This window comes from Pseudochaenichthys georgianus, chromosome 17, assembly GCF_902827115.2.
Source record: "Pseudochaenichthys georgianus chromosome 17, fPseGeo1.2, whole genome shotgun sequence".
NCBI lineage: Eukaryota > Metazoa > Chordata > Actinopteri > Perciformes > Channichthyidae > Pseudochaenichthys > Pseudochaenichthys georgianus.
The window spans coordinates 31,617,240-31,643,342 of NC_047519.1; the positions used below are offsets into that span (position 1 = coordinate 31,617,240).

Sequence of the window (26,103 nt, forward strand, 5' to 3'; positions counted from 1 at the left end):
TCAGTTGAAAAAACTCCTTGGAAAAATCTGTTTAAATTTTTTTTCGTTATTTTTTATTGTAAAGCATGCATGAAGGAGTTAAGTCACACACTGAGAGAACATCACTATATTGGAATTATTTGTATAGGCTTTTTCGATCAAAAATGTTCGGGGTCGGTCAGGAAGTACTTGGCTGAGAAAATGTTTCAAAGGGGGTACATTACTGAAAAAGGTTTGAGAAGCACTGATATACGTGTTGCTTGTCGGTCGCCATACTTAATAACAATAGCACAGTACAAATACAAACAACTCTCAAACAAAGTCCTCTATTTTAATTAATTGACTTATTGGTTTAAATGAGCTTTTCTTTTATTTAAACAACTCATTAAATAAATACATGTAGCAGGACAATTCAATAAGGGCATACAATCATAATGAACATAGTATTCGTCTAACAACTAAAGTAATATACTAGAAGAGTGATAAAGCTGAAATAGTCGTTTTTATTATTGTGGATTTACAAACGTATTATATGGTGACAGTTAGGGATGCTCCGATCGCCAATTTCGGGACCGATCACCGGAATCAGTATCGGCCGATCATGTGGGCGGGGCCTAAATGGAAGATTTAAACATCACTTTAAATCTTCCATTTAAAGTGATGTTTAAACTCAGTTCATGGGGCTCATTCACTGGAGCTTCTACAAACAACAATCAACTTAATTATTACATTGAAATGATGTACATTATTCAAGTTAACATTCACTTTGGAGAATAACACGGGAGAAATGAGCAGAAGCGCTCTCTTTTCCTCTCCCCCTCTCTCCCTCTCCTGACAGCCTGTCAGCATCTCATGCAGCTCACTGATCCAGTAATGAGTGACCCGGCCGTGAAGAATGAATAAATATATTTATAATAACTAGTTTAGCTAGTTCCAGAGGAAGATAAAATAGCTAAGTGTGTTAGGTCTAACTCTTGTGTATTTCGTTCCGCTCACCGGTCCGGCGGGCGGAGCTGCAGGATTTCTGCTTCACACACGTTGCATACCGCTATTTTACTGTCTTTTTCGGACACCTTAAAATAATGCCAGACCGGTGAAGCCATTTTGGCGAGCTTGTTTTGCCGCACACAGAGAAAAGTGTCATGTATTTTACGTCATTGCGATCGGCATGTTTAGAGAGCACCGATCGATCGGTAGAGAGTGAGTATCGGCTGATATCGATCGGTGACCGATCGATCGGAGCATCCCTAGTGACAGTGAAGCGCAAACATCTTAGCCCGCAGTGAAATGAGTGTTCTTGGAAGGATAAACATTACCAATCAAGCTAGAAGCAGAACATTTTCTTTGATTTGTTTGTGTTGTGTTGCTTGTTGAAATATTGTACAGATTACATCTCTCTACGATTATCATCGATCGGCGCTGTCACACGTGGGAATGCCTCCTTCAACATCTTCAAACAACCACCCTGCAGACACTCAAGTCTGACTCGTCATGACCTACACACTAAAACCAATAGAGCAATGTGGAGGAAGTGATCGAAACAGCCAACAGGTTATGGGTGAAACAACACAGGCCGCAGGGCGCAGTGGTCTCCAGGCAACACAGCCATCCTGCTGTGCTGAACATGAGAGAGTCTGGCTCCTCGCAGCACTAAAGCACCGACCGAAGCGCACAAAGTCACTAAGAAGAACAGGCCGACGCGTCTACAGTAACCCTTGAGCTGCATCACACACAAAGTGCAGGATGTGCAGACGCTGCAGCAGACAACACGTCACACACACACACGTTAGCGGAGACTCGTTAGTGAAGATGTGTGTCAGCGGACGGGCGGGTGAGGGGTGCACGACTTTGTGCTTCAGGGCTTGCGGGGCTTTCAGAGCAAAAAAAGTAAATGGCAGGACGAGGAACGCTTCCCATATTTTAAACAAAGCCAAGCCTTGAAGCAGTGATGCAGTGTCTTTGAAAGAGAAGAGCAACTCCTTTCAAAAGAGGCAAGTATCTGAACTGCTTGGTCGAGCCGGTGTAATCCCGGTTTCCTGCCAAACAACATGCCTCACACAGGAATCCTGCAGTTGCTCTGGCACATAAGACGCCTCTTGTTAGTCTTTGGCAGCTCCGCATAATATTGGTTTTTTTCTGGCCTGACATGGATACACACTGGCAGGAACATGGACCCAATGGAACAGGACCTGCTACCGAATAAAAGGCTTTGCATTTTTGTAAGATACAACTTGGGAATAGCAGGCCGACAGAAAACGTTTTTATGACAATATTTTCGGAAATGAAGTGAGCTGAATTGTAAACTGAGAAAGGAGAGTGTTAAAAGATGCCTTCCTGAGCTCAGTCAAACAGATTCCTCCAACTAGGCAAAATATATCTGGTTGAAAATCAACCCACAGAGAAGGAATACCACATTTGGGAAGCTGATCCATTATGGAAAAAATAAGAAACATCTGAATTCTGAAAACTAAAAATACAACTAAACTAACATATGATTGATTAATTAATTGCTCACCTTAAAAAGAATTTTCTGCACATCATTTATTTTCTGTAGGAGCAGGATCAAAGTTCATATAGGCTTTTTCTTTGATAAACGGTGTTGTCTATGTAAAGACTTCTCCTAACAACCATACATTTCCAGCTGTCAAAAACATCCCCTTGTGCCCAATTAAAACACAGAAGAATGTAGGAAGCAATACATAACAAGCAATCAAGGAAGAGATGTCAAGCAGGTTCTATATGTTCCTAAAGTAGAGCTTGTAATGATAGTACAAGTGGGCACTGAGCAGCTGTATTAAGTAAGGAAAGTGTGATTAACATATAGAAAAAGATACCGGGCGTGATATTGATGGACGTGTTGGATAAGTAGTGGAGCAAGAAAAGGATCACAAGGTTTTTTACAAAATGTTACACTGTAAGAAATAACCAATAATACTGATAATACTATACAACTAAACAAAATGTAGGTGAACTGCATCTGGAGTGTAATACAATGAAACAGAAGTCTCAATATTTCTGCTACACTGTAGAGCAGAAGAAGAAGAAAAATCATAATGAAAAAAACAAAACATTTTCTTTTAAATGAGGATTATCTGTTTTATCTTTTTTTTAATAAACTGATTATCAAGTTTTTTAACTAAGGAATGGGGAGAAAAAACACAAAGCGGTCATTTGTTGCCCGGGGAAACTGTGATGGACACCTTTTATTTAAGAAATCCCTTGAGTGAGCAAAAATGTCAAGAAAATGAATTGATGATAAAAAAAAACTGTTGTTGTTTGAAGCTTAATTTCCAATCTATCTGCTACTACTGTACAGAATCAATACCTGTCAGTCTCAGTGCATTTAGATGTTTCTATTGGCCATCAGGCTGAATGAGAGGGAAATGAAGAGCAGCCGGTGACAGGCTGAGGCTGCTACAGGCTGACACCAGTCTGCTGATGTTAACTCTGACAGACAGCAGACGTGCAAATAGGCATGAATGGACTTAAAACAGGACACTATACTAAGCCAGATGAATAGAATAGCTGCCCTGAGAAATTACCACAGAGTAAGGTCATTCAGAGAGTATGTTATAATTGCCCTGATTTCATTGCTTTTTTAAGCTTGTGTATATTTGAGTTATATAGTTTGAGAAAGTTGGGATGTTAGACAAAAACAGTAAAGAAACTGTGCTGGCATGTCAGTACCAATCGAGTATCAATCTCCCACTCCTAACTTCTGCAGGGAAACCATAACAACCCTGGTGATCCTGGCTTAATGCGACTCGATAACGAGACAATCTCACTGCATTCCCTCTTTGGCAGCATAGCTGAGATTCCTCAGCAGCAGCCTCATAAATACTTCAGATGCTTTGTTACCTGCGATGACAACTAATGCACAGTCCACACGGTGTGTGTGAGGTGTGTCAGAGAGCCAGGGAGGACTACAAGAGGTCTGGCTGACTTGCACTTCACGTTTTTCAAGTCTTGGCAGGGCTCCAATCACTGGCTCCATCCAACAGAGCCGGTGGGGCAGGGAGTGTCATGGAAACAACAGGGTGACCAATGATTTCCATCATCACATCCTAGTGCGAAACTAAAAGCAGGTAAACTGCCTCTGCCAGGCCTGGTATGACAAACACTCAAAGCACGGCATCTCCATACCAGGGATGAATAGAACAATTAGGGTTATGTGTTTATCATCTACTGTTTGTCTTGTGGGCAAGGTTCTCCACAAATAATAAAGGTGTTTTTGCAGCTCGATCTAGGAAGAGATTACGTAAGAGCTGGAGCTGAAACAATTAATGTATAAGTATATCATCAGGAAATTAACCAGCTGCAATGTTGACCATGGAAGCGTCTTTTAAATATTTGAATGAAGCCGTTTCAGCATCTTAAGGCTTATTTGTATCACAGTAAATTGGATGTCCATGGTTTTTGAACTGTTGGTCACACAAAATAAGATATTTGATGACTAACATAGCTTTAAGAACTTTTTCACTTGGTATTAGTCATTTCGTAAACTAAGCGATTTATTACATAATAATCAACAGTTGAATTGAGAGTCTTAGGTGGGACTCAGGGTGTTAAAGTAAGGATAAAAACAAAGTGAAAACTGACCAATTGTAGTGTGATAAAATCCCATATTAATAGAGCAATAAACTCTGTTACACCCTTTATAAAATACATACACACTCATTTATGAAAGGACATTCCTTGAATTATATTCCTTGTATTGTAAACACTACATCAGTTTATCAGAAATACTTGAGAATACCATCTGATATGAACAGTTCAGCATGACTTCACATTTTGAGGTAGTCCAACAGGATGAAGATCAACAACAACACTCATCTTGTGTTTCGATTCCTAAATAGTTTCAATGCTGGTATCGATATCAATCAATAAAAGCCTGTCAGGATTTCCTGTTGTCATTATGCCAATCCCCTAAAGACATAGCTAATTAGCAATTAACTATAAATAATGTATGTTAGCTAGTGTAAAGCCTGTCATGCTAGTTATAAGGTTACATCTTTTTTACAATGGGAATAGTGAAGTGGGCACAATGAATCTACCAGTGACAGTTAGTGCAACTAGCAGTCAATGCTACTAAGCTAACTAGCTGACAGACTAGCTCTGTTTCAAACTCGATCATTAACTATTTTTGACTGGATTTAAATCACTTGACAACTCCACCCTGTAGCTGAAATATTTATCAAACAACCCAGAGAGTCTGGCTTCACACTGACAGCGGGTCTGGACAGTTTCAGCTGCCTGCTCAAGTTTACCTAAACCCCAGAACCCACCATTAGCAAGCCGTTAGCCGGGTTAGCTAATATTAGCCAACTGATTAGCCACCTTACCAAGTACTAAAACTGCTCCTGGTAGGTTACTGACAACCTCAATGACATGTTGGGATCATTTCTTACCCTTTGTAATACGCCTTCACCCGGACTTGGTGTGAATTCTCCCCGGGGTGGGACATGGTGCTGTCCCGCAACGTCGGCATCCTGAGCTCAGCCGTGGTCCGTCTGAATCCCCGATGCCTCCCTTCCTTCTCCGCCTCTCTAGTTTGTGTACCACGCCCCGAAACACTTTGTTTTTAAGGTCCGTCGACACGGTAAGTGAAGAACGAGGCTAGTGTTGATAAAAACGAAGGTGTTTGCCTTCCTCAGAGAAACTAAAATAGCATGTAAAGTAAAGAAAAACTTGCGGGATCCGCCAAACAACTCCCTACTGCAAAGGCCTGACGACGGGCGAGTCCATTGTCGGAATGCATGGGGTTGCGCATACAAACACACAGACATGTATCCTAACACATTTGACGTCAAAAACAGTATCATGCATAATATCAAGCTGAATTGAAGTCAATAATGTATAACAAATAAGTATTAAATGGTAAACATCTCCAAAAAGTAAAACATTATCCATTTGCTGCATTCCGACTGTACCAATTGTAGCTTTATAAGTGGGTAAGTGCTGCTTTCAGGTTCAACAATCTGAGCTCGGACATCGGAGAAGCCCTCAAGACATGTCGCGCATTCAAGTGCTTTGGTTCGGAAGTAACATCAACATGGATGGAGCAGGAATAGAAGTAAAAGCATTTATATTTGTCTTACTTTTCATTTTTTATTTCAGAAAATAAGGGAATCCTCTGTGTTGCTGTGCTAGAAAACGGGATTCATAAAAGAAAAGAATGGGAGCAAATAAAATATTAACCCAAACCTAAAATAACAGAGTACATGTACTCAATACTGTAATTAAGTATTTGTGAGGTATGCTACTTGCACCCTCTTTTACTTGAGTATTACTACTTCTACTCCATAACATTTATTTAACAACTAATGGTTTTTAGCAAATTAACAAAACATAAATAATACAATATTGCAAGATCAGTGCAAATCAGATCAGATAAGAGAAAGATGGAAAGGCTTAGCTCGTTATAAAGTAGTAATTCATCCTTATTATCATCCAATAATATAACAACTCCATGCAATTCCTGACAGTAAGTGTTTTCAAGCACAGGATTTATTTTTTCCTGCAAACACAAAACATAAAGAGCTTTGAAATTATGTTGTCCCCGTTTAATAGATAGATACAGTGAAAAACGAAATGCTATGCCATGAGAGAAACCAACCCAAATGGAAGATTAGCCTATAGGGTTACTTTATGTCTGTGTTATTAGCATCAGCAGTTTGTGAAATAGTATTTTGACGCATATTTTGGTGTTGTGAGCTAAAACCCAGAATCACAATCTTTTATTTTTGTGCCAATATTCAACATTTTCTCCAGACATTATCATGATAAATAAATAAATCTATTCAAAACGCATAAAAGCCACTTTAACCTGTATAACATCTGGGACTCTCCATGCAGAGCGCTCCGGCTGTGGAAGGTCCTCCCGCACAGCAAGCGGTGCTGTCTCTGGGATTTTTTATTGCCTGCTACCGTCTGATATGTTTTTTATCTCCATTTTAGACAGTATACTGCCGCATCAGAAGCTTCATGACTGGGACAATGTGCCGGGCTCCTGTCAGCTCCTGATGGCCTGATGGTGTCTCAATAGCAGGCAGGTAACGCCGACGAGAGGTGAATGATTGCATAAAGCGAAGAAGCGTCTGAGCGACGAGAGCCAGACAGGCAGGCAGACAGACAGGCAGACAGACAGACAGACAGACAGACAGACAGACAGAGAGAGAGGGAATCTCATTGTTGAATGTTTAATCCGAATTTCTTAAATGATGGGCAGTGCATTTAAGATAAATTGTTGACGTTAAGGGTTTGTTAACGGAAATATCCAGCTGGTTTTTAATTGGACAGAGCCGGCTCTGCAGCAAAAAGCAATCAATACTCAAGCTGCCTTAGACCATCAGTGTGCAGCCTTATTACATATTTCAAAACAACTCTCTTTTTAAAAGCTATCTGTTTGATATTACTACTACATATAATAATGTTTGACTTTTTTTAAAGCTTGCTTATCAAATTAGATAGAACACATCTATAGCATGGTGGCACTGCACCGTTGTCTCTTTACAGATGTGGTATTGGTACAACATAACCTTTAAACACATCAATAGCATGAATGATTTACCCCCTTTCACATATCTGCATTACAAATTCATAATGTTTTATTTTTACATGCAATGAAGTCATCTATGTTTCTTCATGTTATGATGTGCTGTCTGAACCTGTATAGAGAGATAATTGGCAGTTTCATGCTCTCTATATTGAAGTGACCAAATATGAAAACATGATTATGAACATGCATTTTTCCAAGAACATAAGCTAAACATACAAATAATGTTAGAGTCGGGTAGCTTATGTTACATAGCACATTTATTTCTTTATTTATATAGGCTACATGTTTTATTAGCAAACAGGAACTGATTCAGAGCTGCACTCAAGGAAGATTCCTATTTATTATTTACGTGAATTTTTTACTGATTAAAAAATGAAATCAAATATTATTTTTAACCAACAGTTGATTTGAGCTTGTAAACATGCAGTTAAGGAAAGTGTTAAACAACAGAAGCAGCTGCAGATCCATCCTCCTGGTTCAAGTCAAGTTTGATTTGAACTTCCTGCTGTTACTTATTGTCTGTTTTATCCCCAGAGTTTTCCCATCACTGGATCTGTGTTTGAGCTGGAGATGGACAGGCAGGGATCAGCAGAGAAGCAGACAGAGACTAACAGGACAACCAGCACCCCCACCCCATCATCAGCAGCCATCACCATGGCAACAGTCAGCTCCTGCAGCACCACGTGCACCCAGGCGCCATCTACTTCCCTCAGCATCATCTCACCTGACAGACAGGCGGTCCAGGTATTAGACTCCTTTGACCCCGGCATAGTTTCATGAGAGGAATCCAGATTATAGATAGTACCTGGGAGTTATGCATGGTTTGTTTCATGTGAGAGGAATCCAGGTTATAGACAGTTCCCCAGGTTTTTGCAAACATTGACTTGACTGACAGGTAATCCAGACATTACTTGTGATTTAGTGGTTCATTGTTTGTATTTGAAAGGGAGTCCAGGAGGTAATACACATGATTGGGGCCTGCATGGCTTGTTTCATTTGCAGAGAAACCAGGTTATAGACAGTAGCTGGGACCTAGTTAATCTGTTGTCTATTTTAAGTGGAGTTCAGGTAAAGACGGATCCTTGAACCTATCTAAGCATTGTTTGACTTTGCTTGCAGGCAGTCCAGGTAATAGATAGTACCAGAAGCTGTGCACGGATTGTTTCCTTTGAGAGGAGTCCAGATAATAGACAGTACATCAGATCTCATTTAGCATCGTTAGACTTGACAGGCAGGTTTTCCAGCTGGACAACCTGCCTGGATTCCTTGTAAGTCTGTAATGTCTATAACCTGGTTATAGACATTACCCAGGACCTACAAGTAATCCAGGTAAAAGGTAGTTGATAGTTGACCCTGCTCTGCTCTTATAGCCAATATGGTATACACAGAAATTGTAGGAAATAGATAGTCTTCTGTTAAACTTTTATTAAATTGTTAATTTTGTTATTTATGTAATGTTATTTTGAAAAGGTGTCTTTAACATAAAATAGCTGATAAAAGAAAGTATTGCTGAATGTTAACATCTCTTAAATATTCTAGGAATGTTCCAATCCTAACAGCACTTAATAATATAAGTATCCATTCTCAGCTAATTAAAGAGCAACAGGAACACAATTAAAAAGACTAACTGACTGAGTGCTTGATGTGTCCCTCAGGTGATCCAGCAGGCCATCCACAGACCTCAGAGCATGGCGGCTCAATACCTGCAGCAGATGTACGCAGCGCAGCAGCAGCACCTCATGCTGCAGACCGCCGCGCTGCAGCAGCACAGCCCCCACCTGCAGAGCCTGGCCACCATACAGCAGGTCGGGTGGTGTTGGCCATGTGTTAGTGCAAACATGGAGAATAATTTAACATGAAGAACAGAGAGTGTGATGTCTCTCCAATGTCTTTCAGGCTTCAATATGTCAGAGGCAGCCGTCGTCTTCATCCAGTGGCAGTTTGGTCCATCAGCCTGTGGGTGTTTCCCAAAACTCAGTAAGTGTTTGAGTTACGACTCTCATCAACTTGACCTAAGCAGACATATTCAAGTAATACTTTAGATGTTTTGAAGCAGGGTTGCATGAGGTACTTATTCAAAGTCTGGAGGGACGGACAGGAGTTTCAAGCAGCAGAAATGTGTTTTAGCCTCTTGAAGAGATCAATATACGTTTAGGTGTACGCTTTCTTTTTAAAATAATGTATTCGCTTTAACTTGCTGTCGGACTTCTTTGCCAACATAGAGCTGAGGCTGTTATCTATGCTCTCTTTGCAAAAACCTTTGACAAAAACAATATGTTACCCTGCAGACCACAGGAGTTGTTGACTGCCTCAATCTATTATCTTGTAAACAAGCCATTTCAAAACAAACTTGAAGCAGCGGTAGACCAGCAACTTCACACAACCTAACTCCAAACTGTCCCTTTCAACATTCATTTTCTTTCATGCAGATTACTCTGCCATCGTCTCCAGTGACAGCCCAGCTGATTGGACAAACCCGAACATCCACTGGTGCTGCGACCACCATTTCCCAGCAGGCCATGCTCCTGGGGAACCGACCGGCCAACTGTAACCAAGCTCAGATGTACCTTCGCACTCAGATGGTACAAACTCTTTCAACGTTTTAAAGCACACTTGAAAATTGCACTGGAACTTTAAAACTGCACGACTTGTTTGCCCTATGTCTATTTTTACCGAATGTGTTTTGTTATGTTTTCTCACAACATACAATTAGTTTGTTTCTAACCACCGAGCCACCTGTCTCTCCCTGCTTTTTGCTTTTTCTCCTGTCAGCTTATTCTAACCCCAGCAGCCACGGTGGCTGCAGTTCAATCAGACCTCCCCGCTGTCACCTCCTGCTCCGCTTTACCTCCCTCCTCTCAGGTGCACACCGTCAGGAATCAGAATATAACACACACCACTCAACTGAAATACCATAGACTGCAGGATGCTACATATCATGAGCTGCATACAATGAGAAGTTATTTGATGAATACACAAGTTGTTGAATCCATTTTTGCATATTTAACTTATTAACATTTGCAACTATAGTCATGGACTTCCCTGTGTTGATGTTTATTATTGTTTTTATCGATGTTGACTATCGATGAATTATAGTGATGTAACTTGTAGGTGTGGTTTTGGCCCTTTATTAAGGGCAGGTGAACAGGTGTTCAGTATAAGGGGAAGGGCAAACCATTTTCAATCACATGGCTTCTAATGACTATTGTCTCAGTTTTTCTTTAAATAAACGGATGACAATGGAGGAATAATACGGATGCTCGTTGATTTTTCTTTAACCGTTCATAACACAAGTCAAGTGATGAACGTTCGAGGAACTATTAATAAACGTTGACTTTTCTATAGACTTTAACAGTGACGTTTTCTGTGTGTATTTTCAGGGGCAGAATCTGGCTCTGCGTGCCCACTTGCCCGGAGCGCTGGCCGCAGCTCACAGTGTCATCTTAAAACCGTCCGCCCCATCACAAGCCCTGAATCTAAACACCTCTTTATCCAAGACGTCGATCTGCGGGCTGAAACACCACCAGCTGACTGACACCACCACAGAAACATCGGGACCCCACGTCATAACCCAAGGTGACAGGACATATTCAGATATCGAAATGTAAAGGAACATTTACTAGAAAGTGTGTTTCAGGCGTGCAACCCAGCTGTGAAAGTGAACCCCCACAATGTGCCATAACTCTTCAGGTCAACCTTTTTTTAAAGAAGCTGGACCAGGTCCTAATGCATACGAATTAAGATTTAAAAAAAAAAAGGAAATTGTTAAAAGTCTAGATGATTATACTGATGCCTCTTTTTCCTAGTATTTATTTTCTTTCTCCTTTTGAAGTCCAAGAGTTAAAGTCATTTTCTCTATCGAACGGATAGAGTTGATCGATAGATTGATCGATAGAGGTAATAGGAAGGAGAAAAGAGGTTGGGTTTCTCTGGGGCATTTTGTAATTATTTTTTCACTTGCAGCCTCAATAATCTTCAAAAGTGATGTGTCGCTTTTACTCTCTTTAGGGATGACTCAAAGGTACCAACTGGTGTAAGAGAAATCAGATATGTGCAATAGGACTCCTGACACGCACTTAGTTTGGGTTATGGTTTCGAGACCACTTTGAAGAAGAGACCGTTGTTTTGTTTTTTTGGTCCCTTAAGTCTTATCCACACTCTGTTTGCAGCCTTCTCTCCGGTGCATACCCACGCTCTGGTCAAACAGCAGCTGTCCTGTCCCTCCGGCCACCGGGGGTCTCACCACCAGCTCGTCCTCCATCAGACTGCAGGAGGGGCTCCACACCACCGGCAGCTCCAGCCCATCGCCCTCAGAGTCGCACCTCAAGAAACCAAGTCCAACCTTCTTCCTCTTTCAATTAAAAGACTCACAGCTCCCTGCACCCATTCACACACCAACCACAGCCCTCAAGCCCCCTCCTCTTCTCAGTCTTTTGCACCTTCAGTCCCAGCAGCCACCGTCCAGCCTCAGCCTCCTCCTCTTCTGGCCGCTCCACGCCGTCGGACTTCCTTCCCACAGAACCAGCCCCCACCTCCCCCTCCTCCTCTGGTCTTGCCCAGGTTGCCCCAGAACCCCCCGGCCTCCCTCCAGAGGCGACCCCTGCACTCGCTCCAGGCTCTGGCCCTCCAGTCGGGTCATGTGCTGCTGACGGAGCAGGAGCTGCCTGTAGCCGAGGCTCTGCTCCAGATGAACTACCAGAACCTCCCCCCCCCTCAAACAGTGGCTGTCAATCTGAAAGTGCACCGAGTCAGACACAATGAAACACCATCGGTGAGTCGCTTCTGCGTGCTGCGGTTACGTTTTGTAAGTGTTTCATGTCCACAGTATGTGACGGGTTTGTTGTGATTTGTATTTCAGTCGGGACAAACGTGCAAAGTGAATGGATCGAGCTCAGAGGCGAGGAGAGGTGAGTCTTCTCCCGGTGCTCAGCGAGACAGAGACAATGGGCCGTTGAAGCAGAATGGTGCAGGTAAGATGTGTAAAGAATAGAATAGAAAATATACATTACCCAACCTAGGCCAAAGAGTCTCCTCACTCGGCGGATGTTTCATGAAAAACCAGGGCTTATATAAATGCATAAATACATTTAAAAATCTGACCATGGATCTGTTTCATTAAGTCGTTTTGGAGCTAAAATAAATACAAATCTCGTTATAATTGAATTATGTAAATTGTTTTGCAAATTACAGCCTCCATATGTTTAAAAATATGTCAAAAAGCCTTCAAATGATCTCCCTGCCACTGAAAACTAACCTGACTGACAGACATCTTGGCCCTGAGGAATACGTTTTAGTGGTCAGCCTTATTTAAACCTCCTTTAGGAAACTGAGTGTCCTGAAAATAAACTAGAATACAGCTGGTAATCCTTCTTTCTCTGTCTCTTGTACCCCTGTTGTTGTTCAGCAGTGATGGGTTCACCCTGCATCACACCCAGCCGCTCGATGATCAGGTCGCCGGTGGTGGAAGAGTCCTCACGGCTCACCACCAGCACCCCTCCTCCCCCGTCTCCCTCTCTGCCTCCTCCAGTCCTGCCAGCCGCGGTCAGAGGTCCCAGCCAGCCCCCCTCCTCCCCAACCAGCGCGCCCCTGAGCCCCGACAGGATACACACAACCCACGTCCTCACGCACCTCATAGAGGGCTTTGTCATCAGAGAGGGCCTGGAGCCGTTCCCGGTACGAACACTGTGACATCACCACGAAACATCTGTTAGAGATGGATGCTTAAAACAATTAGACATATCATCTTGAATAATTGACAGTATGTGTTCTTGTGTTCATGGGTAATTAAAGTAATATTCTTGAAGATGCTTGATTTAAATAAGAGTCTCAAGACAATTCCAGCATGAGGTACCACAATGGTGAATCAGCATATGACCTACCAATTAATGTCATTGCGTATGGCGACATTGCATCAAAATATCACAAGCAGTGCACAATTAGATTAGATTTGAGATTGTTTGTCTAAAAGGTTTGGTTCAGGTACATTTCTACATTTAATATACTCTAGAGATGTTGTTGAGATATTGTAGCAATTGTTCTTTCAACAGTAACCTCAAATTTAAGAACATTTTAACATTTAGATGCTTACAAATTAGCACCTGTTTCTACACAGGTGTCTTGCCATGTCAGTGTGTGTGATTTATCTTTTCTGGACGCAGGTGATCTCGACCTCGATGTTGGCAGAACAGCAGGCTTCCCTTCCTGAATCTCAGGAGAGACAAACCAACGGGGACTTGGCGGCCGAGGACAGCCCGCTGGACGCTGACCAGTCGGATTCAACAGACTCAGAGATGGAAGAGGAGGAGGAGGACGACCCTGCAGCAGACGGTGAGGTCATGTGTGTGTACATGTGAGTGAGTGTGTGTGTGTAAGTGTGTGTGTGTGTGTGACTAACAGCTGGCCCTGTGTAGTTGCAGAGCGGGGGGGGAGTGCGGCAGCCATGCTGCAGTGTGAGTTCTGCGGCAGTCGAGGTCACGCTCACACCTTCCTGCGCTCCAAACGCTTCTGCTCCATGACGTGTGTCAGGAGGTAAATAAATCACTCTCACATGGAGACGCACCAACAACACTCTCATTAATAAGAACACGTTGTATCGAGCGCCAGCCTGCTCCTCTAAAGCAATGCCAAACCAGAACTGCACATGGAAACCTGCCTTATGGAACAGTACATATATTTAGATTTTTTGGTTGCACAATTTCGGAAATGTATTTGCAATAAAGCAGGTATGATATAAGGGTAGTTCAAACTTCTTTTTTTGCGTTATTCCCATTAAAATCAAATTTATATATTCAAATTATCATAGTATGATTTTTTTCTGTACCAAACATATATGTTTTGTTCAGTCTGTAAAATACTCTTGGTAGGCTGAGATTTCTCTATAGCTCCACAATACTTCAAGCAAAATGGAAAAGTAACACATATGTAGCATGTATCAAATATTGTGTTTCCTGTGATCAAAATGTTTCACCAGTTCATATAATGATTTTGATCAAATCGATGAATTGTGCAGCACTAATTTAAATTGATAAAGTGATCAGTCTATGAACACAGACACACTAGTTGTTTTTACATTCAAATTAAACTGTACTTCTGCCCCAAACACTCAACAACTAAGATACAAATTGTAATCAATTATAGCTTTTAAACAAAAGTAGTGGAGTAACAAGTACAACTTCTCTGAGATGTAGTGGAGTAGAAGAATAGGGTTTCATAATATGGATAAGAAAAGTACCTCAAATGTGTACCATCAAGGGTTTGCCAAAGAGCATCCTTGCTTAGATAATAAGACTCTAAAGAATGCAGTGTCTACCACACGAGACGAGTAAACTAAAGTCTGCCTCTGTGGCGGTGAGACACATCCTCTGACATCTGGAGCCCATTGAGTTACATTTAGACTATAAGAAGAACTCTCAAGGGTGTAATCACTCCCATGTTTCCCATTGACTCTCCATCCAGCCTTCAAAGAGTCCAGAGGCAGACCATCAGCTCAGTCACTGAAACTCAACTCTGTGCCGTTAGTAAACAAATGTGACCGTCTGCAGTGATTCGTATCAGTGTAACATCTGTTAACACCTCTGTGTTCAGGTTCAGTGTGAGCTGCACAAAGCGTGTCACGGTGCAGAGAGTCGGGCGCTGGGGCCGGAGGGGACGCCCCCCCGGCAGCAGAGTGAACGGAGCCTCCAGAGAACACTTCCTGAGACAGGTCAGCTACTGGCACTGCACACACTGCACACTATGTACACACGGCACACACTGCACACTATGTACACTATTCACTGCTCATGAGACAGGCTGCTGCAGAGAGGGGAAGGACACTCCTGGTCAAGTGTATTCACAATAGTCCATACATAATACTGTTTAAAAGAAGCCAAAGCATCCATCGGAAATGCTTTGTGTCTACAACATGGCATTTGTCTTGTTTTTGTCTCGTGACAATTTTATTAAATGTTCTAGTTGAATGGATCCAGTTGACCTACGTTGTAATGCATCTCTTTTAAAGTCAACCTTTATGTTGGAAAGACCATGACTTTTCATGTGTAAAGAGCTGCAGTTTTCACAGGTAGGAAGTCTAGGAACCTAAATCTTATCTGAGATGGCTAAGGCTAAATCCTGGTTGATGTTGTGTGATATGTCTTTTTGCTCCACAGGCTCGTAGGTCGTTTGAGGAGACCCGACAAAGCTCTCTGAGAGACGAGGAAGAGGAGGAAGAGGAGGAGGAGGAGGATGGTGACTATGAGCCTCCCATTCCCATGACAACCAGGCTCAGAAAACAGACTGAGAGACAGCGACAGAGGGAGAGAGAGGGGAGGAGAGAGGACGAGAGAGGGGAGGAGAGAGAGGATGAGAGAGGGGAGGAGAGAGGGGATGAGAGGACGACAGAAACCATCAGTGTCTCTGAAGAAGACGTCGGCTCTGCGTCTCAGTGGAACGTCCAACAAGTGTTTTCTTTCATCAACTCCCTGCCAGGTGAGACTTCAGTACACCTGTGTGTCAGCGGTGACATGAAACTAAGTACATTCATGCATATACTAAACTTATTTACAAATGTAAAAGGTACTTGCACTTTACTTGAGTGTTTTTCTTTTCAAATACTTCTTCTTCTGCTACATTTCAAACAATTGGACAGCTGCTGACACTTTACTGATTCCTTTTTTTTACATAAAATACATAAAATATGATGTTTTGTTATAAGTTAAACTGTTCCCAAACTTTACAGATGTGTTAAGATAAAAACAAACTACTAGTGTTTGAGGGGAGGGGTTTTCCGAGTGAGGGCGCTCGAAGTAGGGTGTGGGAAGTGAGGTATTTTAATTGATGCCCCAGCCTGATTGGGCGACACAGCTGGTGTGATGAGATCTTACTGTAGAATCAGAGGGAAATGTACATTGTTACAGCAATGTGGCATAGCAGGTAAAAAAAAGGCATGCAATAATACAGAATAAGCTAACATATTAATATATAGAAGAAAAGCACACATTAGTTATACTACAATACAAATAAAGACACATAAGTAGGTAAGTAAACATCCATGGCTAAAAATGATGAGCAGCAACTTCAGAACTTAGTGACATTTGTAATGTAAGGGGTTGAGACATTATAAAAAATAAATAAAAGGTGGACATTCATTACAATGGTGGTTTTCACGTAATCATCGAATCAATGCCGCCAGTTGTTTAAAGCGGTGAAGTTAGCTTTGAGTAAATAAGTAATAAGTAAGTCATTCTTCAAAGATCTGCTAACAAAATGCATCAAAATGAACAAAAGACACTCAGTCTGTATCCTCTGTTTCCTGCAGGGGGTCAGGATGTGGCCGAGGAGTTTCGCTCTCAGGAGATCGATGGCCAGGCTCTGCTGCTGCTGACCGAGGAGCACCTGCTGAGCACCATGAACCTCAAACTGGGACCTGCACTCAAACTGTGCGCACACATCAACTCTCTAAAGGAGGCATAAACATGTTTTCTGATCAGGAGGACGTAAACACACATCAACAAGGAGGCTCTTTCCATTGTGTAGTCTAACACAGTTAGAACAGACTGTATGGAGACTCCTGAGACCACTGCCAAGGACTCCTCGCCTGAGAGAAGTCCACACACTGAACCAGCTGATACTCACACAGAGATGAGCAGTTCTTTCCATTTCAACAGTAGTGATTGTAGGTGATTATCCCTGGTTATCCATTTGTTTCAAAATGGTCATTAAAAATGTATTTGTAAAACAAGGAAACAACTTTACCGTAAGTTATTATTATTAAGAATGCTGTACAATGTCAAAGTTTACAAAACAGATTTACTATCTAACAGATTAGATTTTATACACTTATCATGAGCAAACTAATAATGTTTGGAGCCAAACTGATGATAGGGTTATTTATTATTGATGTATTATTGTCATAATTAATATACAAATAAAACCATTAATGTATTAAGCATTGTGTTGTGTTTTTTATTGAGTTTCATAAAGAGTGATAGTTTACCGTTAGTGCAAACAATAGTTTTTTACAAACTTAATATATCAAATGTTGGGTCTGCTGAACAGAGCATAGGTATAACGGTCAGAAGATAAACATATATATAAATAACATATTAAAAAACACTTGAAAAAGACTGGCCTTTCATCTAAGCCTATCACTATACATGTACAGACAAAGCAGAATATTTTTTTATGGATCTCGAGTTGTTTAATACATAAGAAATTGAGAGACCACAGTACTAAAATGCAATTTGATTATGTATGTGCAATAGGGAAAGTTCGGTACCTGTATGTTTCTTGTTGTTTGTTTGCCATGTGATATTATGTGATCTCTGTTCTGTATCTATGACTGATTGACCTGAATGTTTTTTATGTGTATTATTTCGATGCCCAAGACAAATTTCTCCTAAGGGAGACAATAAAACTCTATCTAAACTAAATCTACTAAAAGAGGCTTTCATAAATCTCCTGTATTTTGGTGAACCACCAGCAGAGGGCCTCATTTATTCAGTTACTACCATATATACAGTCTATGATTACTACCATGGTTACTACCCGTTGTTAAAGGTAGGGTAGGTAAGAATGGAGAAACCAGCTCGTGAGCGCTAGAATTTGAAAATACACAACCGGAAAAAATCTGCCTCTTCCTTCAGACTTCCTCACAGAGCCCCTCCTCCAACACACACGAACGCGCACATGACCAATGAGGGCACGAGATAAGATTGTGCACAGATGGAAGGCTGACAGGCAGGGAGGTCATCCAGTTATTTTAGCCGGGCCGGCTCAGATGATTGGTCGTGCTTTTTACTGCGCCACGGCTGACATTTTTTTATGTATTTATCATCAAAGCATTTAATATATTCATTGCTATCGGGATGTTAAGATTATTCCATGGAATATAACAAAAAGTGTTTCTGAAGTGAATTACCTACCCCACCTTTTATCTTCCCCAGTACAGGAGACCAGGTGCAGAAATTGTGAGGCTTTTTAGATATTGCTGAGCCAAAGACCTGCATGTAGTCTTTTCTGTATACAAGTACTGAAAACAAGCAGCATTTTACAGTGTTATCTAGTCGATGTTGAGCAAATTATAAAACACGTTATACATATAAATGAGTAATATAATTGCTATAATTAAAAAGGAGGTGTAGAAGTATGAAGTTACACAAGCAAAGAACCGGTAACTTGTAATTGTACTTTGGTGCAGTCCTTGACGTAAATGCCAATGTCGTTACTTTTCACCACGGGACAAAACAAGGCACAAATAACAAACAGAAGTCCATATATTTATAAAAGATACACTATACAAAGAGTTGCCACACACAATAACAAAACATGAATGCTTTTTAACAGTAATAACTTTGTTTATTTGAAACAAGCCCAGACATTTCAGCTTTGTCTTACACATTAGAATCAGATTAAAATAGATTTTGTTTACATTGCTATAATCATTGAAGTGCAATTAAGTATACATTTCTCTAGTGGAAAAATACTACTGCATATATCATACACTTTTCTACGCTATACATGGGGAATGTGTTGCCTGGATGGGAAACTTATCAGAGGAATGTATCGAGAATGCAGAGATGGTCAGGATGAAAACAGAATGACAACGTATAGAGTTTCCATGCACGCTGTTGGGTTTACAAGCTACTGAGCACAGGCTGTTGCTTAAGACATGGAGCGATGTGATATATATATATCAATAGCTCGATGAGAGAGGAGAGCACGCAGAGGCAATACGGTCTATCAGTTTTCAGGCACAGCAGAGATGGGTTTGTACATTTTAAACCCAATAATGCTTGACTTTTACGTGAATTCATTACATTACTAAGGAAGGTCCTAGAAAGAACCATGTCACTTGGTACTTATGAAAGTGTGATCAGTTCAAAAGCTTCTGAAAACACACCCACAGACTGTTTTATGTATTCAAACGTTATTTCTCATTTAGTTTGATCTATTATTGTCAGCTCACATTCGCTTTCTTAGCATCTGTATTGTTGTATGGTGTTTTTTGTGTTGAAGCACTTTGGTTTTGAAAGTCTGCTATACAGGAGGTGAAAGTTAATAATAAACTCAACCACCAAATTGTCTCTTTTCCGTGTAATTACAACAAACGAGGTTGACTCTTTGGAGGAAACTTGAAATCATTAGAAAATCACAGATAAAAGACAGAAAAAAAAGTGTAACGCAAAATCTTTTTTCATTCTATGCCGAGTGCTCTTGAGTTTATTGCATCCTTTATAGCTGACGTTCAGCTGCACCCGAATTGGAAATGTAAGCGTCTAAATAAATGCCCCTCGACGATGGCTATTTATTTACCTGCTTTAGCTTTAAGTTGTGAAGCCTTCTCACATATTGACCAATAACCTGAGGCGAGAGCGGACATCTACAGCACCTTGTGACGTACAGTAACTACGATTCTAAAAACAAAACCAGGCAAAGAACATTTACAAAAACAAAGCCAATAAAGTTTCAAATTCAAAACAATGAACAGTATGTAAAATCTCTCAAATGATAAATTAACTTATAAAACACAGGAATGAGCCTCTTCGTGGGGGAATGGGTTCAAAAGATTGCCTTTCTGCTTCTCGCTGGTTTGTCGAGCGCGACATTAAAAAAAGAGTTGAAAATGTTCTCCCGATGGCAGCAGCTTATGAGGAGCCCCGACCCGCAGAGAGGAGGGCCGGAGGGAGCTGGAGAACCAGAGTCAGTGTTGTCAGTCGGGCTCAGGGCATGCTGCCGAGCACGTCCTTCTCTGCAGAGATGGACTTCACCAGCTCCTCCACCCAGCGCATCTCGGAGGCCACCTGCTCCGCCAGAGCCTCGTAGCGGTTCTCCAGACGCCCGTACTTGCGCTTGAGGATGTTGGCGGCCTGCATGGTGAGGCGCGTCTCCTCCTGGCTCTTCTTCCTCTGGGCCGTGGTGCGCTGCAGCTCCTGCCGGATGTGGCTCAGGTCGGTGGAGATGCTCTGGTTCTCCTCCTTGTACCAGCCCTCCTTCTCCTCGTAGATGGACAGCAGCGCCGCCACATCCTCCCGGCACGAGCGCTGGTTTTGCTCCAGGTCCCTCAGGCCTTCCTCTGCGGCCGCGATCTCCTCCAGGACCTGCGAGAAGCGCTCAAAGTTGACGTAGGTGTTGTTGGGCGGCATGCTGGAGTGGGACTTGATGGTGTACTCCTTCAGACGGGTCGTCTTCAGGCGGCGACGCTCAGTCTTGTGGTCTCGCTCCTCCTGGCGGACATTTCGCCTCTTGATCACCTGGAGAAGGAAATATGTAGAGGTTTAAAATAAGGAATGCAATTTGACAACAAATCTTGAGTGATGTTTGGCTTTTGAGAATCTAAGTAACAATAGTATTTGCAATACATAAACTTTTTGTTTAGTGCTTGTAGGATTTAGAAAAAGGGAAATTATTTAAAACATTTAGTAGATCAAATAAAAACATTGAGCTGAACACACAATGCACTAAAAACAGGGAGTTCAAATGTTTTCTGATAAAACTCTTTCAACGGACTCAAAGAAAATCAGATTTCAATATTGTAGTCTTTTGCGATGTGTTTATCAAACAAGCCAAGAGTGCTTTGACAGTGAAAAAAAGTTACACCATATAAACTATTAATAAACCACACACCTTAATCCAGGGATGCTGAAGACTGTCATCAATTGTCATTCTCTTCCTGAAAGCCAAAATATTCCACCAGTGAGCAAACGACCAAGCTAAAGCGGTAGATTTTCACAGAAACGTGATGCTTTATTTTCAGCATAATATCTGAAAAGTTGTTACTTGGGATCTTTGACGAGCAGACGGCGTATGAAGTCCTTGGCGAGCTCGCTGGTGTTGCTGAAGTATTCTTCATCAAAGTCGTAGTTAACGGCTGAGATGTTAGTCAGGGTCTCCTGCTTTGTCTCCCCAAGAAATGGCGAAGCCCCGCTCAGCCTGCAGGAACACAGATAAAAGGATTCGCTTTATGAAAGGACACGGCCGAGGAGCGAGCTATTGAAGTTTGAACTAAAGTCAACAACAAGTGGTGATGTGAAACACAACTCACAGGATGTATGTGATCACTCCGATGCTCCTGCAGAGAAGGGGAGAACCAGGCATGAATAAAAACAGTCACACAGGTCAAACTACAGCTTCCAAAACAACGTGTTGACATCTTACCACATGTCCGCCTCCAGTCCAAGGGGCTCGTAGTTCACTATTTCTGGAGCTGTAAGCACAGAGGAACGCTTTCATTCAAACCAGATGTGGAGATCTTAGACGCACCGTCATCAACTTACAGGGACAACACTTTAAAGAGGTTTACTTTATTTGTGAAAAAGAGGGGTAACTTGAACTCACCAACAAACTCTGGTGTCCCAAAAATGTTCTTGAACTCGTTTCCTGCTTTAATCTGATGAGCAATCCCAAAATCAATCAGCTTGATCCGGGGGTTTGGGACGTTCTTGTCCAGCAGCATGATGTTCTCAGGCTGAAAGACAAAATAAATAAACATTAGAGGGAGAACAAGGTTTTGAGGCAGAAACCTGTTACAAGAAGAACATCCAAGTTTAAGTGTGCATTCCCATTAAAACAACGTCTTACTGTCGTGGCTTTTTCTTCATTACCGGTTTGTCCTGGAACTAAAGTAACTGTCTCAAAAACAAAGTCAGACAGCCAGGATTCTATACCTGAGGAACCAATCCGTCAACTAGCGGGTTTGCACTTTACTAATCACTGGTATAACATGGAAAGAAAAAGAGTAATGTGCTATAGAAGTATGCTATACTTTCAAAGAAAAAACACGGTTTTGAAAATGTTATCTAGAAACCCAATTATTAGGTTATATTGAAGCCGTACGCTTACCATCCATTTATCTTTGGGAGACAGGGTGTACGAGGCAACATCTTGGTCAACTATAGTGTTTTCATATTCATAAATAAGTACCGTACTTTTCGGACTATAAAGCGCACCTGCATATAAGCCGCAGCAGCTAAATTGTCTGTCTGTCTTGCTCTCGTTCTGTCTCTCGGTTCCACTTTTACTTTGGCGCGCTACCTGTCTCACTCTTTTCCGGCCTCCAGCTTTTCCTGCTGGAGCCCGCCGCTTAAAGGTGGCAGGCGCGGACTGGTCAAAGAGCCCATAGTGTTAAGGTGGTTAATTTGACCTGTACAATCCATAGATTTAGGAGGTTCCCTAGTGGCCGTTAGCTGTACAAAAAAATGGGGAGGAAAGTCGCGGCTTATAGTCCGAAAAGTACGGTACATAATGATCAGGCAAAGATGTAGTGTCATTTTCAGACCAACCGATTATTCTTTCCATGAAACAAAACGTCCTCTAAATATGTCACTTCGATAAACAGATACGTGTCAGGAACTTAATAGGCTAATGTAAAAACCTAAAACCTCTTTATTAGTATCTCCATGCAGCAAGGACTCACAGGGCGCTCTCCTGTCTCTCAAAAGGAGAAATCTCTCTGCACACATCAGGGAGATTTCCAGTACAGCATAAACGTCTTCTTACACCTCAACAGGAATCCTCACTAACATGTAAACTACGCCTGCTGGACCAGAGTCTCACTAACGCCTCCCGAGCCACACAGAAGACTGACCTTGAGGTCGAAGTGAGCGATGCGTTTGGAGTGAAGGTACTGAACCCCGTCCAGGATCTGCTTGAGGAACTGAGTGGCCTCCTCCTCCGTCAGAGACTCCTTCTCAGCCAGGAAGTCGAACAGCTCTCCTCCGGACACCAGCTCCAGGATCAGGATCACGTCCGTCTTGTTTTCAAAGATGTCGTGCAGGGTGATGATGTTGCTGTGTTGGATTTCTCGCAAGATGTTGACTTCGCGCTCAATCTCCTCGCGGCTCACCCCCCGCCGGCTGGAGGACAGACGCCGTTTCTTGATGAATTTGGCTGCGTATTCAATACTCGTGGTCTTCTCCTTACACTTACGAACGATTGCAAACTGTCCACTGCAAGGAGGAGAGGAAACCAGCGTTACAAACAAAGATAATGCAGACCTTTCCTGCCACTTTGGGTTTCTTCTGGCTTAAACGATTTGCTGCTGGTCAGAGTACAGGCAATATATCAACACATGACTTTGGGAAATAATAACAATTTGGTTTGTCCACACTTTAAATGAAGCAACTTCTACTTATGTTCCTTGAGCAGAGACTATGACGTCAATGTAGGGTTCTAGGTCAACCACAAAGACATTTCTTCTTCGGATCCTTTTAAAGAGAGGGGTTTTGAAAAGCAGCTGGAAAGGGTGAAAGTATCCAATATATAAAAATATGAATAATTAAAACTCATTTCTGTAACAAAATATTCTGTTGTCAAGTTGTTTCTGTCAATCCACTCATCAAAAGCCAAGTTTCAGGCCAAGAGAGTCAGAATGGAAACTGGTTTAAAACAAGGCGTTTACATATGAAACAAGTATTATTTTTACTGCACTGGAAAACGGATTCCATTTGTTTTAGAACACGTCAAGGACATTAGTTTGTGGAATAATTGTCTTAGTAGGAAGAGGAGGAAATGTTTGCAGGGATCTTGTGACCTATGAGATTTATCATGTGGGCCAATTTGGAAATCCTGACCCCTAGGTTTGGAAACACTCGACTAAGTCATGATTTCATATTGAATACAAATGAATGTTGGTATTGTAAGCATTATGTGGATACACTTTAAAACTGATGTTTGATGCTAAAACAATATAGTTATTTACCATAATCAATATACAAATGTATTTAAAACAGTTTTGTTTTATAGAATTTCTGAATAAAATTACTGACAATAACTCACTAATGTGCAGGTGGGAAAAAAATATTCCATAAAAGCATGACTGGGCAGAGAATTCAATGTGTGCACACACACACACACACAATAGCTTTGCTGCATTACTGCAGCAAAAAGTAGCTTGGGTAGAAAATGTAAACTATAAAGATATGATGACTCAGTCACAAACTATCGAAGCACATTGTAAAAAGGTTATTAAATGATGCTAACACTAGCATATGTTTGCCTTCATAAAATCTAATGCTTTTGGTGGTTTGCAGCTCCTATCTGGCATCAAAATGCATCTCAAACACAACTCAAGCATCTGTGTGAGATGCATTTATTTATTGATTTATTACAAACTAAGCGCACTGGTAATAAAACACATCTTTATAAAAAGGGAACTGTTGATGCTATCAGATACTTGATTTAAAAAACTAAGCGCACAGTGTTTCGATGAAAGCAGGTAAGCATTTTGATTCACTTCATAAATACCTGGTGACCTTCAAATGTGGCATATAAAAGATCCTAAAGCATCGTGTATGTGCCGTTTGCTTGACTGGCCGGTTTAAATAGATGTTAGAGTCAAGTGTATATCGTTTCTTGACTACAGTTGTCACACTGACAACATGTTTTCATATACATTGGTGTCACAAAACATTTAGTCGGAGAAGAAAAAATAAACGTACCTGCCCAGTTCCTCTTCCATCTCATAAAACACCTCCACATCCTCTTGTCTGAAGCCAGCCATTATTATGTGCTGACTGGAATGATGATTCCTTAAGATTCACTGCAGAAGAAAATGGAGATATTAACCATATGTTTGAGTTTTGGACAAACAAAACAAGCCATGCACTTTGTGAAACTACAATGGTCATGTTTCATATTAGTAATATGCATTGTATAGAAGAATAGTCTTTTAAAAAAGCAAGGGCAAGATAAAAAGCAAGGGCAAGTACCTTTATATTTAATCTCTAAATTACGTGATGCTTTGGCAATGTTGTCCCTGTTACATGCCAATAAAGCACAATTAATTAAACATGTAATTGACAGTTTATGATTGACAGTGACAGCGACCAAAACAACGCCGTGTTAGTAGATCTAAACTGTGATACGAGTATTTATCAGGCCACATTAATATGTTCCACCTACATCATCAAGTATCTGAGCTCTTTTCCTCCTTATTTGGCCCGAGGAAACTCAGCTCCAGTTTTCAGAGAGTTTTTGGCTGATGTCAGACCTCTGCATACCAGTCCTACTACATCACCTCCTCCTAGACTCAATTACTGCTATTCCGACACAATGTAAAGCGTCTGGCGTTTTTTTTTTTTATTAATTAAACTTTTTTCTAGTAGATGACATAGGCAGTGAAATACAATTCTGGTTATAGTTCACAATGATATATTTAAGACAGTTTAACGTCCGTTACAAGCAGAGACATTTTTTCAGTGGTCAAAACAACAACAAATGTCAAGCTTCTTGGTAACAACACAACATAAAACTAATGCCGACAGACAAAACATATTAACTTAAGGAATAAAAACCCGTTTAAAAGAAGAATTGAAGTGAATCCCGGCGACGGAAGAGAGCTAACGTTAGCTTAGCGGGTTATTTAGATACTGAATAAAACCGGCTTTCGCTGTTTGTCACAATCTTTTGGAAAACCTGCAATGAATATCACTGACAACAATGTGAATATTGAACTGAATAACATATAAAGTCATGGCTATTAAAATATACTTACAGTATGGTTGGCTACGAGTGCTGCATTCCTCTTCAAAGTAGTTGTGTATGAATTCCCAGACTCAACCGCATGAAGCTCGAGCCACCCGCACATCCCA

The 26,103-nt window shown here is 41.3% G+C and overlaps 3 protein-coding genes across 9 annotated transcripts in view; 1 reads left to right on the plus strand and 2 right to left on the minus strand.

Annotated features, from left to right (window-relative positions):
- Positions 1-5,834, minus strand: part of prkci (protein kinase C, iota) — a 35,625-nt gene extending 29,791 nt beyond the window's left edge. The window contains exon 1 of the mRNA XM_034104625.2: positions 5,388-5,834. Coding sequence (XP_033960516.1) covers positions 5,388-5,467 — 80 coding nt within the window. The 5' untranslated portion in view covers positions 5,468-5,834. The remainder of the gene's footprint in view (positions 1-5,387) is intronic.
- A 145-nt stretch (positions 5,835-5,979) lies between these two features.
- Positions 5,980-17,397, plus strand: phc3 (polyhomeotic homolog 3 (Drosophila)). Of its 6 annotated transcripts, XM_034104758.2 has the most exons (16): positions 5,980-6,052; positions 6,937-7,027; positions 8,072-8,281; positions 9,193-9,342; positions 9,434-9,514; positions 9,967-10,119; positions 10,310-10,399; positions 10,918-11,113; positions 11,707-12,308; positions 12,396-12,507; positions 12,942-13,210; positions 13,696-13,864; positions 13,948-14,065; positions 15,122-15,239; positions 15,685-16,003; positions 16,833-17,397. In XM_034104758.2, the coding sequence occupies exons 3-16, from the start codon at positions 8,108-8,110 to the stop codon at positions 16,985-16,987; spliced, it is 2,706 nt and encodes a 901-aa protein (XP_033960649.1). In that variant the 5' UTR covers positions 5,980-6,052; positions 6,937-7,027; positions 8,072-8,107; the 3' UTR covers positions 16,988-17,397. The 6 variants fall into 6 exon arrangements, with proteins under 6 accessions (XP_033960649.1, XP_033960650.1, XP_033960651.1 ...); XM_034104759.2 differs by lacking the exon at positions 5,980-6,052 and having other exon boundaries at positions 6,783-7,047; XM_034104760.2 differs by lacking the exon at positions 5,980-6,052 and having other exon boundaries at positions 6,783-7,031.
- Positions 17,398-18,779: 1,382 nt separating this feature from the next.
- On the minus strand, positions 18,780-26,103 carry dapk3 (death-associated protein kinase 3). Of its 2 annotated transcripts, XM_034104741.2 has the most exons (10): positions 26,007-26,064; positions 25,222-25,268; positions 24,952-25,052; positions 23,100-23,460; positions 21,851-21,980; positions 21,671-21,719; positions 21,558-21,584; positions 21,293-21,445; positions 21,140-21,185; positions 18,780-20,766 (listed from the first exon to the last, which is right to left on the minus strand). In XM_034104741.2, the coding sequence occupies exons 3-10, from the start codon at positions 25,011-25,013 to the stop codon at positions 20,236-20,238; spliced, it is 1,359 nt and encodes a 452-aa protein (XP_033960632.1). In that variant the 5' UTR covers positions 25,014-25,052; positions 25,222-25,268; positions 26,007-26,064; the 3' UTR covers positions 18,780-20,235. The 2 variants fall into 2 exon arrangements, with proteins under 2 accessions (XP_033960632.1, XP_033960631.1); XM_034104740.2 differs by lacking the exon at positions 25,222-25,268 and having other exon boundaries at positions 26,007-26,103.